Below are 17520 nucleotides of genomic sequence, written 5' to 3' on the forward strand. Positions count from 1 at the left end.
AGAACCTAATATCTGTTAATTATTTTAGGTCTGAATACTTTTCAGGAAAATAATAGCTCTACTTCTGTGAGATGAAAGAATTTGAGAAATCAAAACTTTTTTGAAAAAAAAACAAAATATTGTGTGGGTATGTACAATGAGTAGTATTATCTTATCCCTGTGTTGACCTACGCTCCAATGATAGGAGTTAGTTGTGAGGTAAGAACTGACGTTTTATTGAAGTACAAGTGATTTAATAGTGAAAGCGTTCAACTATCACTTTATGAGTTATCGATTTGAGTACAGATCCAAATATTTTGATCTAAATAACCGGGTAAAATTACTAACTCTCATACAAAGTGTATGCTCCAAAGCAGTTATCACGAACCGATTCTTCGTTACTGAGTTGTCTTAACAAGTTAGAATACAACTGCATTTGGTCAACTAGCTTTGGATAAGATCGTATTATTAGTCGTTAGATCACGGCTTTTTATCTGCTAAAATGTATCAGCCACTTTACTTAAAGAGACCAAAGATAAGAATATACAATTAACTCTTTTATTCGCTTATTATTTTATATTTAGTATTTGTCACCAGCAAAATATATCTATACGGAATTGTTTAATAAGGCAGAAAGTCAATAAAAAAATCATGAATTGACATTCAAATGTTATTAACAATAATAAGTTCTAAAGAAAGCAGTGAAAAACATTCTAAGCAATGCACAATAACATGTAATAATGGATTCAAATTAATAATCGGCCAATAATCAATGAATTCAATATATTACTAATGAGTATTTTGTTTATCCTCTCTGTACATTTCTGTCACACATTTTCTTGGATATTTTTAATCAAAATAATCTTACAAATAAAGCTTAAGTGCACCATAATAAAACCGTTTAAATGTCATCGTATCTTTAGTTCATGTATTCAGGAGTACAATACTGAATATAGACATAGCAATTAAAATGTTTTCGCTTTATTTGGGTCATATACAATACAACTTATATACAGTTATTTTCACTAAACACAACAAATCTGAAACACATGACATTTAAAATTCACATTCATCAGAATCCCATGAATAAGATTCAATTTGTTCCTCAGGAAGGTCCATTTCTTCATCATAAGTGAAATCGTGTTTTGTGGGCAGCATTTCGTTCCGTTCGGACAAATTATTCATAACAGTTTTCTTTCTAGAGAGTAAAGTAGAGAATAAATGGTGCAGAACCTGAAGACAAGATTTCAATTGGGGCAGTAAAGGAATAATAATTTATGGTTGACTGAATTAATTTGAGATTATTAGTATTACCTAAACGTTTTATAACGCAAATATTTTTTTGACGTTGCTACTACGTCAATGGATAGTTATTTTAAACATCTCGCAGTTTCAGTTATTAAAATTTATGGATATGAAATTTTGTCATTAAGAGTAGAGGATATTCGTAGATTACTGATATTCCATCATAGGTGTCTAGGGAGCATTGCCCAGGCATTTTGAGACCACGGAGTAAACAATACCTGGGTGAGGAAAAGAATACTATGTAAAGATGTCAAATCAGTTGATAAGGTAGTGAATCTTCGTCAACTGAGTTGATTAAAATATGTGTTACGTATGCTTAACCAACGCCTACTTCGACAGGAGGTGTATTTCTGGTGTAGAACAAGGCTCGAAGAAAGACTTAGTCATAAAAAAACAGGAAAAAGTAATCAGTAAAATTTATAAGTGATGCAGTTGTTCAATAGGTTTGCACTCTTTTCTATGGTATCTACCGTAATGCCACAATCATCATATAGGACAGTGAAATTAGATTCTTTTTTAATATTTATCACTTACAAATAATCTCAACCAAGAAACGCTAATGCATGGTAGCAGTAATGATAGAAATTCTTAATCACCACTTAAAATGAACCTCGGAGTTTATGGAAAAAATTCGAAACCCCAAAAATAAGAAAATGAAATTCATATATTAACAACATAGGACTTTTTATTTGATCTTTCATGTTTGCCGTCGACGAATTCCTGAATTAGTCGTTTATTTAATTCTAAAGTCACAAACCATAGGAAATCTGTAATGCTTAGCCTCAAACCAAATTTGTTGATTGTAGTTTACAAAGACAGTGTACACCACCATCGGTATAGTATACAGATAGCAGGTTGTTGAACTAACTACTAATTTAATATTACGTAGCATACAAAACGAAAAACCATATGTGAAATCATGAAAGTAGTTTGTTTCTAAGCTGCCTTATTGATCGTTGAAACGTTAAACATAGAGTAATGGGCTAACATAGTTTGCAACATTATCAAAACCTTAAATAAACAGTAATGACTCTAAACGTTTCGTCTGGAAATTTAAGTCCCAAAGGACTTTTAAAATAGTTCTGAATTCGCATAAACCTAAATGGTGTAGGACGCTTTTGTGATGTTTGAATGAACTAATGATTCCTTTGTACTTGTTGAATGCTTGATTTCGAATTCCAAATACAGTACATTCGTCTGTGCTTATCGAGTGCTTCTTGATCCATTTGCGTTATTTTTGGGATTTTCAGTTCATACTATAATCAAAATACTCCTAACTATCATGGTTTTACATTAATAAACACGTCTTTCAAACTCGAACTGCCGTAACCGCATGTTAAATAGATATAAACTAGTACCAATCTTGCAGGATTTAAAGCAGAGTACATCAGATCGCTCAAACTGAAGTTTTATCTTAAACTGGTGGCGCAACCGACAACACTAAATAAGTATTGAGAAAATAGAGAGACAGATTTTAAATGAGGAAAAAAATTTGACATCAAGTTAAAACGTAGATTTAAGGTTACTAAGCGGAGTCAGTCTTCAGTTTTGCTAGTGTCAACAGTTAACACAAGAAAACACTCAAGTTTATGACGCAACAAATTTTACTGAAATGCAAGAAAAGTCTTAAATCTATCATCTTTAGAAGCAGAATTCTTCTTACTTTTGATTTATAAGGCTAACAAAATAGACATTTGAATCTGGAAGAGATAATAGTCACAAAGCAAATCAAATTTATGCTAAAAAAAATACTCAACAGTTATTTGTCCGTAAAAGTTAATGAAATAGTCAAAAATGCTACCAACGCAGCATAAATATGTTAAACACTTTTGCTACGAAATAGTTCAATATTTCTCTCTTAAAATAGGGATCTGCTTTGGTCGTTGCCAATTTTACTGTCTTACTAGTATCCGTTCTCCCAGATCCATTTATGACTTTATTATTTGAAGCATGCTTTTCTGGTACATAACCGTAAACCACTTCCAAAGTAGCAGAAATTTCGGGAAATTTATTAAAATTTTAATGTAGCAATATATTACCTATGGGCATGGGCAATTGAACTACATATCTCCTGTGTTACAAAATCGTATGGTTAAGCAGAAAGAGAGTTGCTTAACAGCCATTAGTTGACAGGGACCGTCTATCGCACTTACTTTATTCTATCATGTAAGATCCAAGAAAATACCTGATGTGAGGGTTGTATATTTTAAATATCGTGAACTAACAATCAAAAGTGTTATAAACAAAGCCATGCAAGTGTTATAAAATACCTGAAAACATTTTAAACAAACCCTTCCAAGACATTATAATCAACACTGTTAGAGTCTTCATCACTTCGAATAGGATCCGTTTCTTTTCTTCTGTTCAAAGAGTCTTCAAGATTCATTCCGCTACACAAATCTTTGAAAATCGTCAATAGTCGTAAAAGCTGTGTCTTAGGAATAAGATTTATGAACTGTTTATGACGCTCGTTCGCTCGCAATGCCTTAAATGTCTCAATGACCGATGAATTTTGAGGCATAGAAATTCGAATTCTCCTTTTTCTCGTTTTCAGGCCTCTTTCATAGATCAATACTAGAGACTCTGAATTGATACTTATCCCGCAACGTTGCATTGTTATTGCAGAACTCATTTTTGTAAGTCCACAGAGGCACTGTCTCTTGGGTTTGAGTGTTTAAAACAAATTTTGCTCATTATGAATAAAATTCAAAATGTTGAAGGAGAAATGCGGGGAGATCCTGTGAACCTATTATTCACAAATTGTTTATTAGATAATAAGCTTCAACCAACATTCTTGCGGCAAAAATGTACCAAATAAACTGACCAATAATTGGTCAACATTGAAGATTAGTCTATCGGTTTTAAGTGATTTACCTGGCTGGAAAAGGACATTCAGCTAATCACTCTATTATTTATCGCGTCTCGTATGTTGCTCTTCTATGTAATTTTATGATAGTCTACTGTACACACATTTAAATGGACATGACATAAAACCTAGCTGGCTCTATGTGTTTCCGTGGATTTAGAGTCGATAACGTGATATCTAACGAACTTGTTTAAAAAAAGCAGTGGAGTTAATGATCGCATTTGAATGGTTGTTCTAAAGCAAAAACGCCCGTTTAAACAATTTCTATGTTGAAATACTTCACTAAATGTTTAGTGGCCCGATATTAGGCGGGTGCATTTAGCCGCAACGCAACCATGTATCGCACAAGGTTATCTGTGCGTCCAAGCAAACACAAATTTCGTCACTTCATAATGTGTTTTTAATTAAATAACTAGATTATGTAGTTAATTTTGCCATGTTTTTAATTTCTATTCTCCACGTCTGACTGCGTTACACTGTACGTTCACTGCACGCTGGGATGTTATCCCAAGCCATAGTGAGTTTAATCACATAGTCAGTTGTTTCCAGATAGACCGTCAGTGCATAGTGTTACTGAAGAAAGGTTTGTTGTACTGTAAACTATGTTTCTATGAACAACTGACTGTTGTCTTCAGTCGGAAAGCAACATATATATCCTTTGTCTTCTGTTAGGTAAGTTCAACTGGCCTATATTTCGTGTTTTGGTTTTATCGGCTTAATGATATCCATTTAACTACTTTGAGCAACATGTCTGTGCAAATGAAACCATAACTATGACACTTGCTTAGTATAGTATTCTTGGTTGTCGTATACTTCAGTTTAGTTGAAAGAATTATGGTATACTTAAGTATAGTGCTTGAAGCCTGTAACGAAACAGATCAGTTTAGTAAGTAGCGTTGCCTGTTTCTAATGAGTATACTGATGTTCGCAGCTGACTTTTATCCTTCATTCTGTTAAGTATAACGAAACTGTTTTCTCAAAAAAACAGGATTTTTTGAAGGCCCGAATACTATTCCTATTTCAGTGAAAAGGTTATTTATGAACTCTGTTGGTATAACCTCACTAACTGATAGTTATAGCCATTTTAATGCAACTCTACAGAAAAGGGTACCTAGTATTCAGACATATCACTTGATGGTAAAATTAACCAAGTACTGTTGAAATTCTATATCCCCTACAAAAAAGTATTCTCTTGAACAATTTTTTTCAAGTGGTTGGATTGTGATACAGCTGACGTTTTATCTTCTAGCATTGATAATATTTCACATAGTTTTTGTTCCGCTGTACTAGAATCTTTCGTTGTGGTACTGGTTTCAGATTTTACGTTTGGATCCGTTGCTTTTGTTCCAGGCATACTTAGGTGCCAAGGCTTGTTTTAAAAGCTCGCTGAATGTGTGGTAGTCAACTTAATCAGTTAGCTGGAATTGCCGTTGGAGTAGATCCCTCGATTATATGCGCACATATTCTGAGCTCAGACAGCTTCTAAATAGCTACAACTACTAATCCGGCCGATCAACCAATAATTTTAAATCTAAGGTCGTTTCTATCTAACCGTATAGCCAATATCGCACACTACGAATATGTAATAACTGCCTTGAGGTAAGTTCATTCGGATCTCTGCAACAAAAAGTCTGGATGTTCAACTTTGGACTGCCTTTAAATGTTAGGCGTAACATTTGAAAGAACAAAGTTTTATTCAAGCTGTTTGGGTCGTAATTTATTGCACAGTCGCTGATTCTTCTTTTTGAACCTGTTTACATCTTTAAGTGTAATTACCCAGTTTTATCGTCAACCCCACTAATCGACACCACATTATAAGCAATGGGTCTGTACACCACACATTTGAGTGAACTAGACAGATGGTTGAAAGGCTACTGGATTTGGGTAAGAATGAAATGACCTCCCAGATTAGGTCTATTTCACATTTCTCGGTTGATACATGTCGTGACTTACATTTTCGTCATATCCAGGTACTATGAATGCATTGATGATCGCATAGTACAAATAACATTATTGCAGAAAAATTTAGAAAGAATAGATACGAGAAAGTGTGACCACCGCTGCATGCACCTTTTTATGGGGTGCAACTGGTTGATGCGTGTCAGTTGTAATAATTTATTCTCAAATAACAGTTTGTTACATTAGGCATGACGGTTTGCAGGCAAGATCAGATTGTTACAAATGATACAATTTTCGCTGTAGCAAATTACTCAGCTGGGTTGATATTTTACAAGATATGAATTTAGATGGTTTTAGTCAGTATCACAGTTTGCGCGATTCATGGAAGTTACGTCGCGACGTACAACTGATGGTCGAGAATAGATCCATGTGAAGTTGGGGGCTTCTGAAAATCACGACCTTATATCGCTTTAGAATATCTTAGGTTTTAATGATGGTGCATGATGAAATCACCAGTTCCACATGTTTTCGGTAGCATATCTCAAGAAGGCTGAAAAATGGTGCAAGAAAAAGAAATGAGGAGAAGCAGAGCAGACAATGTTCATGAAGAGATAGCTAAGGTATGACTACTAAGTCTAATTCTCTTTTATTAAGGTATTTATTAAGCAAGAGCATTCTGATAAGTTGAAAAAAGTTAGTGTGAACAAGTTATCAGTGGATAAACAACTGACAAATGGAAGTGGTTCAGAAAGAAGCTGGAGGTATGGGATTATGTGTAGTTATGAAATATAGTGCTAAAAACAGTATTCAGATACACAAATGGCTACCTCCCTTTTTTTATCGAAGCTGTATGAGCCCTTTTTTCAGACTTCATAGGGTCTTTAGTAGGCTTCGTTTTAAGCGGATTGTCTAGTTTCCGAGCAGTAGGATAACTCAGTAGGAAGTGAAACCAATTCAGCGTTCTATACACGATTTCATGAGATATTCCGCATAATAAACAGCATCAATACCATAAGTTCGTGACATCCCACTAGACCAAAAGGAGCCGTAATTAAACAAAATTTTCTGCCCTACAGACATGGGTGAATTGAAGTTATCTCTTCACCATCATGTTTGCTGGTCAGTAACGCCACCCTCACTCCTTTTGTGATGTTAGGCTCTCTTATGTTTGTGGTAAGTATGAATATTGCTTTGATCAAAGCCCATAGTTGGAATACACTGTCTCTACTAGTTCGATGTTACAAGCAAATCAGATGTTTAAAGCATTTGTATTGTGATTTAGACATCCATTTAGTATATCACACTGCTGTGAAGATAACTAATGGTAAAAGTAAAAAAGGTAGGTTAGATTATATGTGGCTTAAAGATACTAAGGACCAATATCAAGTCAAAGAATATAAATTAGTATAAAATTGCGAAATTTTCTGTGTAAGAAAAATAAAACACTGACCAAGTCATAAGATTAGTGAGTTGTCTGTCTAATCGCATTAGGATAAAAGGACTTGACACTTATGAAGAATAATTTATCTCTAACTATTGGAGAGGTTTTGGAACCGAAAGTGAGGGTTGGGAGCTTAAGGCCATGATTAATAAATAATGAATAATAGGAGAGGATAAACCATATGTTCTGTAATTTAGTTATATTCATATTAATAACAATGGGGCTCGTTATATTCTTGTCCCGTCTAGATATCAGCTAGTCCATAATAAAGCGTTTCATTAGTGGGCGGGAGTTCAAGTAGCAGTTGAAGCTCTTTAGAGTCTAGTAACATGTTTATTAGCCTTTTGAATTTGGTAAAAGTGTCACAGTTACGGACAGATATTGGCAACCTGTTCCACAATAAACCATACCGCACTGTAAAAAACTTACAACGCATTTGTTTTTGGTGTTTACGGCCAGCAGTGTAATTGCGTTGTTTCTCAGTCTATATGCTTGATCATGGATCGAAGTTGGGCAGGAGGTTAGAAATGACAGTCCATATACCGTTTTTTAGAGAAATATTGAATCGTTCCCTAGCCTACGGTGCCATAATGAGGGGTCCTTACATCTATCTGTGTAATCGAGATTGAAGTTACTTCCTAGCAGTTGGTATGTGAAGCATCTTTGAACGTCTTCCACTCTTATCATGTCTGTGGTTTTCATATTAGGGAAGATAGGAAAGAAGTATTCAAGAGAAGGTCGTACACATATTTTGTAGAGAATAAGCTTAGCCTCTGTCGTGAAAAAATTTCTCATCATGAAACCAATCAGCCGTCTACATTTAGAAATAATAGAGGAGGCATGTTCCTCAAAGTTCAGGCTTCTTGTGTAACTAATTCTTAGACCGTGTAGTGAATTGAGTGTATGGACTCTACTTTTATTCAAGTAAAGTTGCAGTTCATGAAGATGCTTTCCAAACTGCATGATCTCGCACTTCTTGAGGTTGAACGGTAATTGCAATTCTTTACCCCAGATAGTTAAGTTATTGATGTCCTTTTGGATCATGGATACACTTTCACTTGGAGTCTCAGGCTCATAGCTGTATACTATTTTGAGATCATCAGCATATAAGTATGGTTTACCAAATCTTATGATGTTACATATATCGTTTATAAGCATGAGAAACAAGAGTGGAACTAATACGTTTCCCTGGATGACACCACTGTTAATTGGTCCAAGTGTTGACAGTTATAGAAACTTAGTATCTCTTTGCGTCCCGTTAAGAACGAAGCAAACCGTGAGTATAGTGGGTTGTTTATTCTGAAGGACTTTAGTTTGACGAGAAGCCTTTAGTGTGGGACCTTATCAAAGGCTTTCTTAAAGTCTAAGAATAGGATTGGTGCAAGGAGTCCGTTGTCTCGTTTCTGAGTAATATCATTCAGGTAGTCTACTAGGCATGTATCGCATGATCTGGACCTAGGAAATCCATGCTGGGATGTCGAGGCGAGATTATTTATAAGTAAAATATGTGACGTCTGTGGGAAATTCTCTATTACGCTTTAGATATCACAGTGACATGTCCTTCTTTGATAAATTGGTGGAGCCGACATTCCTATTGAAATAAGGAGTAGACAGATTTGACAGCTAAGGTTGATTGGCTAAGAGTTGGATGAAAACCTCTGAGTAATTGCAAGTATTTATTTTCTTTGATATTTTGCGCAGGCGTTACCTTTTTCATTACTTTACATTAAATGTTAAAAATTTTGCGTTTGAGAAAGCCAAACTCGCGCTCCAACTGTGATGTTCCATAACCTTAATAAAAATCTATTGAACCACTAATCTCACCAAATATGAAAGTCACAAAGAGGTCATACTACTGTCAATACTAGGGTAAGCTTTTAACAGTGTTCTGTTTGACCGAATAAAAGATTCACTAGACACCCAACTTCGAGATCAACAGGCTGGATTCAGAAGGATTTGGTTGTGCACCGGCCAAGTCGCGACACTGGAGACTATTTCTGAGCAGACATCTAAATGAATTTCATTACCATGTATAAATATCTTTGACTGTGAGATAGTTTGACAGAGTTTGTAAGAAAATCTTACCTACCATTCTTCGACAGTATGGTGTACCTGAGATTTTCAACATCGTACGGAGTTCATACGACGGACTACACTGTAAAGTCATGTATGGACGACAGCTGACAGATACTTTCCAAGTGTGGACCGGTATCAGACAAGGCCACCGACTCTCCCACTTTCTCTTTCTTCTAGTGGCTGATTGAATTATGAAGACCTCCACATCACAGGGGAAGCGCGGTATACAGTGAGCAGCCTGCATGCATTTAGGCGATATGGACGTCTATCCCATACACACTAGATAGTGCAGATGAAGATAAACCATTTTTCTTTATCACTGTATTCTCTCACCGCGAGCCTCTGATCACATTTCACTCTAACAACAAAAGCTAGCATGGATTTGAGGACATTTTAAATATACCCATATCATTCTGAAACTTCCTCTACATTTCATTCAAAATATCCAATACAAATACTCAAATGAATAAATAGATAAGTTTTGTTGTTTTTGAATACTTACAAATTGAATTATGGGTTGTGTTAGTTTCGAATTAGAAAAGTGATTATTATAGCCACGACATCTATGCGACAGACTACCTAAATGAGCGACTTCAGCAATAAATTGTGATACACGACCATCATGCTGACTATTTGTGTAATGCAAAGAAACAGTAATGGATAAATTACTGTTGTTACTATTGTTATCATTACGTGCATCGAATGTAGTTGATGAACTTTTGTGTGTAGTCTGTCTGAAAGTTGATGTCTGTAAAGGTTGAAAAGATGAGTTTGTAAATTTTTATGATTTAGTGTTAAATGTCACCTGATGTCAGTCAGTTGTATGGAATCCTGTCACCTCTTAATAGTTGCATCGTTACTTTTGGCATACATTGTGCGAGAGAGTAAGGGATATATCACTTAATAAGCCTTTGCTAAGTTACTCTTTTAACTTGCAGTTTGACTGAATGCCTTCGATGTTCTCTTGTTACTTCTTGCACAACTCAGGACACTTCTGAAGCTTTCAACTCGGTCAACGCGGAACTGCTTAATGATATCTATGTTTCATAATAATCTTTCTCGACGTTTCACAAAATTACCATGAAAAAATGATCGTCTACTAGCTAAACGGACTAATCACTCAAACATCTTTAGACAGTACAATTTTCTTTTGAGAGCTACCGCCAGATCATTACTAAAATGCATTCCTCACTAGCTTTTATCGGTCCCCTTCTGACTTTATCATAATACACGACCCATCGTAACGGTATCACAGGACCATCAAGAAACCAACTAATGGACGTTCTGAAAATATTTATTCATCGGTACATTAGTACCCATAGATACATAGTAAGAAGTTACTGTCTATAGAATTTAGCTGTGTGCAACAACTTATACGGAATCTACGAATCAATTCGTCCAAAAATTGAGTTTTAAAATCAAGACAGATTATATACTACTATAATAGATTATGCACTATAAGATCTTTTCAGTTACGTGAATGTCCATAATTTGATAAAGTAAGTGCCGTACATGTGATCATCAAGACGAAAATTGGTTTAGGTTAAGAGGAATATTACTGCTAACCTATTTCTGTGATAACGGCATGAACGTTCGTCAATACATGCTTTCAGTTCGTATGAGATTTGTTCGACTGCTCATACTGAGTATTTGCACAAATGTCTGTTGTTTAACCTTTAATCTAAATTATAAATTTCCATAGTATTCACTAAGGAGCCCAGTGATGAGAAAATTTGTTGAAACCATTTTCGTGAACCTAATTTTTTTTATATATCCCGTTTCATGAATGTATAACTCCGCCTGTAGCTCTTCTAGAGTTACTGCCGGTCCCAAGCCCGGGTAAAGGAGGAGGGTTGGGCATGGGGTTAGCGTCCCCATCCCGTAGAAAACTAACTCGCTAAAAAAACGCTTACCAGAAAAAATAATTCAAACCATTTTAACTCTGCCCTGAGAGTTAGAAGGTCTTCATTTAGAAGAATTATGACGCTTCATGGTGAAAGCCGAATTCCTTCGGAAGCCACGAGGCCGATGCCCCTTCTAACAACCAGAGCAAAAATTTTTATAGGTACATGGAACGTTAGAACAATGTGGGAAACCGGGAAGACCAGCCAAATAGCAACGGAAATGAGGAGATACAACTTGGCAGTACTGGAAATCAGCGAAACCCATTGGACCCAAGCTGGACAGAAAAGGCTAGCTACGGGAGAGATGCTGCTATACTCCGGTCACGAAGAGGAAAATGCTCCACACACACAGGGAGTTGCTCTAATGCTGTCCAAAGTAGCACGAAATGCACATGTAGGATGGGAATCCCACGGATCCAGAATCATCAAAGCATCATTCAAAACAAAGAAGGAGGGGATCTTAATGAATATTATCCAATGTTATGCACCCACCAATGATAGCAACGACGACATTAAAGATCAATTCTACGAGCGGCTGCAGTCAATCATAGAGAAATGCTCAAGAAAGGACCTCACCATTCTGATGGGAGATCTAAATGCCAAGGTCGGAATAGACAACACTGGATATGAAGATATTATGGGACGACATGGACTGGGAGAGAGGAACGAAAATGGAGAAAGATTTGCAAATTTGTGTGCATTCAACAAATTAGTCATAGGAGGCACAATATTTCCACACAAACGTATACACAAAGCCACATGGATCTCAACGGACCACACTACAGAGAACCAGATAGACCATATTTGCATCAAAAAAAAATTCCGAAGGACAATGGAAGATGTGAGAACCAGGAGAGGAGCTGACGTAGCTTCAGATCACCACCTGGTTGTAGCCAATTTAAGACTGAAGCTAAAAAAGAACTGGACAACTGGACAAGCAGCATTACAAAGGTTCAATACAGCCTTCCTTCGAGATACTGACAAACTCAATGAATTCAAGATAGCTCTCAACAACAGATTCCAAGCCTTTCAAGATCTACTGAAGGAAGAAGAAACTACCATGGAGGACAACTGGAAAGGCATCAAAGAAACATTGACTTCAACGTGTCAAGAGGTTCTGGGCCTAAAGAAACACCATCATAAGGAATGGATCTCTATAGAAACACTGGACAAGATCAAAGAAAGGAAGAACAAGAAGACAGCAATTAACAACAGCCGAACACGAGCAGAGAAAGTCCAAGCACAAGCTGAATACATAGAAGCAAACAAGCAAGTGAAGAGGAGCATTAGAGCCGACAGGAAGAAATACGTGGAAGAATTAGCAACAATGGCGGAAAAAGCTGCTAGAGAAGGACATATGAAACAGCTTTACGATACAACGAAGAAACTATCAGGGAAATACAGTAAACCAGAGAGGCCGGTCAAAGACAAAGAAGGCAAGCCAATCACTGAAATTCAACAACAGCGAAACAGATGGGTAGAATACTTCGAGGAACTCCTGAATAGGCCGGCTCCAATGAATCCACCGAACATCGAAGCAGCACACACAGATCTTCCTATAGATGTCAACCCACCAACGACGGAAGAAATTAGAATGGCCGTCAGACAAATCAAGAACGGGAAAGCAGCAGGACCCGACAACATACCAGCTGAAGCACTGAAATCAGACGTCGAAGTAACCACAAGCATGCTTTACCCTCTATTCAAAAAGATTTGGGAGGAGGAAGAAGTGCCAATGGACTGGAAAGAAGGACACCTCATCAAGATTCCAAAGAAAGGAGATCTGAGCAAATGTGAAAACTACAGAGGCATTACACTACTGTCAATACCAGGGAAAGTCTTCAACAGGGTGTTGCTGAACCGGATGAAGGATGCAGTAGATGCCCAACTTCGAGATCAACAAGCTGGATTCCGAAAGGATCGGTCGTGCACAGACCAAATTGCAACACTACGGATCATCGTCGAACAATCAGTTGAGTGGAACTCGTCACTATACATCAACTTCATTGATTATGAAAAGGCATTCGACAGTGTAGATAGGAGGACATTATGGAAAATTCTTCGACACTACGGAGTTCCTGAAAAGATTTTCAATATTATCCGGAACTCATACGACGGACTACAGTGCAAGGTCGTGCATGGAGGACAGCTGACAGATGCATTCCAAGTAAGGACCGGAGTCAGACAAGGCTGTTTACTCTCTCCCTTCCTCTTTCTTCTGGTGGTCGACTGGATTATGAAGACCTCGACATCTGAAGGAAAACACGGAATACAATGGACAGCTCAGAACCAATTAGACGATCTGAACTTCGCAGATGACCTAGCCCTCCTATCACGTACACGTGAACAGATTCAGATAAAGACAGCCAATGTAGCAGCAGTCTCTGCATCAGTAGGCCTCAGCATACACAAGGGGAAAACAAAGGTCCCCAAATTCAAAGCGGAGAACAGCAATCCAATCACCCTTGATGGCGAAACTCTGGAAGATGTAGAATCCTTCACATATCTGGGAAGCATCGTCGATAGGCATGGAGGTTCAGATGCAGACGTAAAGGCGAGGATTGGCAAAGCAAGGGCCGCATTCCTACAATTGAAGAACATATGGAACTCAAAACAACTTTCAACCAATATCAAAGTGAGAATCTTCAATACGAACGTCAAGGCAATTCTACTGTATGGAGCTGAAACTTGGAGAACTACAACAACCACAATCAAGAAAGTACAAGTATTTATAAATAGCTGTCTACGCAAGATACTCAACATCCATTGGCCGGATACCATCAGCAATAGCCTTCTGTGGGAGAGAACAAACCAACTTCCAGCTGAAGAGGAAATTAGGAAAAGACGATGGAAATGGATAGGACATACATTACGCAAATCGTCAAACTGCATCACGAGGCAAGCTCTAACTTGGAATCCTGAAGGGAAGCGGAAAAGAGGAAGGCCAAAGAACACATTACGTCGGATAATAGAAGCAGATATGAAAAGGATGAATTACAACTGGAAGGAGCTGGAAAGGATTGCCCAGGACAGGGTTGGATGGAGAATGCTGGTGAGCGGTCTATGCTCCTTCACGAGGAGTAACAGGTGTAAGTAAGTTCATGAATGTATGATTCAAAAATTTATACTTTTTAATGTCTGAAAATCAACAGATATATTTTTCACAGAGGTTGTATAAAGTGATGAAGTCACTGCTTTTGTCTGGAAAAATTTGCAAATTATGTTAGTGGTAATCGTTCGTCTAATTTGATGTGATGAAGACCTTATATCCTGAAGGTCGTAAAGCGGGGCAATTCGAACATCTGTAGAATGTTGTGGATTTCAGCCTAACTATACTATTTCAATTGAAAACCATACTATGTTAGCTGTCAGCCTCCTCATCAGATTTCCAAATTCAGGGAATTGTTATTCTTTGAAGTTCACTAAAGATATCACCGTTTACGATCTCTGTCATGAAGTTCAATCAAAAATTAGAGAAGCAGCTTGTCTAAATCGTATGTTTATATGCCACTGTCCGTAACTTCCATTTAGCATCAGAGTATGGCATTTTTGTGCCAGATCCAGACCCCAAGCACTCGTTTTGGTTGGATAATTCAAGAATGCTTTCATATTACCATTTCTGTGATAATGTAACATGCGCTTCCTTATTTTTATTCGTTTCAGTTTGAGGTTCAATATCGTTCCAAGCTTCGTCTTCTTGTTATACAGACGATGGATGAGACAAGGAAAACACTACAGGTGGACGATAGCAAAACTGTTTCTGAACTTATGTTTACGATTTGTGCTAAAATAGGTGCGTTACACTTTACTGTATGTTACCGTACTTCGGGTTACTTTTTAACATTAAAATGTGTATATTCCCTCACTGGAATGGATGTAAATTGCACGTTTTAGCATGGCAATTGTAACTAATTTTCAGTCACATCAATTTGTTACCCACTTTTACATCGACATCATGCTTGGTTAGCAAAATATTATTTGTCTTGTCTCATAAAGGACTCACTAAGAAGTTTCGATATGGAAGCTTTTGTTAATGTGTGCAAAGCCTCTTTAGATCAACTCACAATTAAACGTTAACTACAGTAATTCACACACCGTCCTTTGCTAAACCTCACATTCAGTTATTTCGTCAATTATATCAGTTGTATTGTAATTTAATCCACTGATTATTTTTGTAGTAATTTGCCGATCAAACCAAATTGCGTCTTTTTAGGTTTACTTAATTTCGTTTTTTTAATTAGTCACCGTTTTCATAGCAAACTACATCGAATTTCAGTCGTAAACTGTAACGGCGTGTCACCGGAAAGTAACATCTAAGTCCTTTATTTATGTAGATCGATGTCTTAAAACGTATATGCCTCTTTCTCATGCTTTTCAGTCACTAGATGCTCGACAGTAGTAGGAAAATTCCAGCAGTCTTAAGAACCATATCTGATGTTCCGAGTAATCTCACTTAGTAATCGTGTTATCTCAAGTATTCTTGTTTCAATTGTCGAGTATTTTCAAACACTAATCTCTGTATGCAAGGTTTATAGCTTTCTATACAGTTTTCGAGAAGCTGATATTAGCTTTTTTCTTGGAGGACATTTCGTTTCCTTTACCAGTGTATTGGTGCATCGAGTTTCTCGTTCTTGACTTCTTACTCAAGCTTATTTACTTTATCATTTATTTTTTAAATACCAAAAGTATTCTGAACTTTTTCAAATACGGAACACAATCTCATTATTAGCTAAACTGATTTATTGTCATCAACTAGGCACTTAACTAAAATCACCAGTCTCATAACAGTTTACGTTACGTAAGGTAACATATGTTTACGGAAGACTACGGTTTCTAACCGGTTCATCAAGTTGTGGGTATTGCTTTGAAAGCTTGGTTTGAACAATAGTATTGCCCTTTCGTAGATATTGAAAACACACGCGTTTAGTAAATACATAAAAAATAACATGCCGTCGAGTAATTTTTATTAGTATTAGGACTTGAAGTCCTTAATAACTAAGGATTATGAAATCCAGTGAGGTAACCGGAAGTTTACTCTTCAGATCCTTATTTTCAACTATTTTAGGGCCAATATAAACCTCAGCTTATCCACCACTTAGTACTGGAGTCTCATTTGTCTGTGATAAATCGGCGATGTAAATTGACTTACGGGATCTACATTCAAATGGTAAGAGTAACCATGGCATTGAAGGCCAGTTTCAAGTTCTAGTTAGTAAAAATGTCGGACGTTACAAGTGCAGAATTCATCTGAAATAGACTTATAATACATATCACATTGCTCTTCTCCTGCACTTACTAGACAGTCATCGTTTACAACCACTACCTTTAAAATAATTTTACAATAAAACGATACCAATCTACTGAATTGCCTTGCTACTTAAAGTAAGATATTTTCTGTAATAAAACCTGTAAAACAGCTGAAAATATGTTATGCTGCAAAAATATCTACCTGTTTGGTTTTATATTATTAATTTTTGCTATAAGTAGAGAATGTGATTAGCCTTTATTTTTTACTAGTTTAAATTGAACTGTGGACCATAGGTACGAATGTCGAGGATGGACTTTGTAGTTTCAAATAAATTGAACATTGGGTAGAGATTTAATGATAATTTTTTTTAATGTCCCAATGAGTAGAAAAACTTTTTGATGCTTCGTGACTTGACCAAGAATAACTTGACGTTGATATATCCAGACCTATTATTCCTGATTGTGCTAAAATGTTCTGCATTGTTTTCTTGCTAATATCTAAACTTGTGTTGACTTAATCCGGTTATTTATTTACTCTGGAGAAATTGTGCATCATAGGTTTAGAGACTAGACTTTCAGTTAGTGGGTTTCAATTGGAATTTCCTCCATGAGAGGAATGTGGTTCGTCGTTTATCACGAAATTCTGTAATTTGTTAGTGAGCTTCATAAATGCTTGTTTCACTATAACCTTGTCAGATTAGTGTTCCAAGTTACGTAGCCATACGTCTTTCTAAACCTTCAATTCATCTAACCGAACTTAACTGAAATAATGTTTCTAACTACTCGAAATAGATAGCATTTTT

At 36.6% G+C, this 17520-nt stretch overlaps 2 protein-coding genes across 2 annotated transcripts in view; one reads left to right on the forward strand and one right to left on the reverse strand.

The window, feature by feature from the left end:
• Window positions 1–535: 535 nt before the first annotated feature.
• Window positions 536–4390, reverse strand: CEP19 (Centrosomal protein of 19 kDa). The gene is made up of 3 exons (XM_051214740.1): window positions 4075–4390; window positions 3576–4030; window positions 536–1177 (listed from the first exon to the last, which is right to left on the reverse strand). The coding sequence occupies exons 2-3, from the start codon at window positions 3914–3916 to the stop codon at window positions 1036–1038; spliced, it is 483 nt and encodes a 160-aa protein (XP_051067927.1). The 5' UTR covers window positions 3917–4030; window positions 4075–4390; the 3' UTR covers window positions 536–1035.
• A 10335-nt stretch (window positions 4391–14725) lies between these two features.
• MESDC1_1 (FERM central domain) overlaps window positions 14726–17520 on the forward strand; it is a 111156-nt gene continuing 108361 nt past the window's right edge. Inside the window, exons 1-3 of the mRNA XM_051208105.1 lie at window positions 14726–14964; window positions 15002–15099; window positions 15134–15263. Of these exons, the coding sequence (XP_051067928.1) occupies window positions 14829–14964; window positions 15002–15099; window positions 15134–15263 (364 nt within the window). The 5' untranslated portion in view covers window positions 14726–14828. The remainder of the gene's footprint in view (window positions 14965–15001; window positions 15100–15133; window positions 15264–17520) is intronic.

Source organism: Schistosoma haematobium, chromosome 2, assembly GCF_000699445.3.
Source record: "Schistosoma haematobium chromosome 2, whole genome shotgun sequence".
Classification (NCBI taxonomy): Eukaryota; Metazoa; Platyhelminthes; class Trematoda; order Strigeidida; family Schistosomatidae; genus Schistosoma; species Schistosoma haematobium.

Bases quoted from the DNA above. Each gene is read 5' to 3' on its own strand.
- CEP19 (XM_051214740.1), bottom strand. From the start codon at position 3,916: ATGAGTTCTGCAATAACAATGCAACGTTGCGGGATAAGTATCAATTCA. The intron at 1,178-3,575 runs GTTTGTTTAAAA...TTTACTCTCTAG, and splicing joins GATTATAATGTCTTGGAAGG to AAAGAAAACTGTTATGAATA.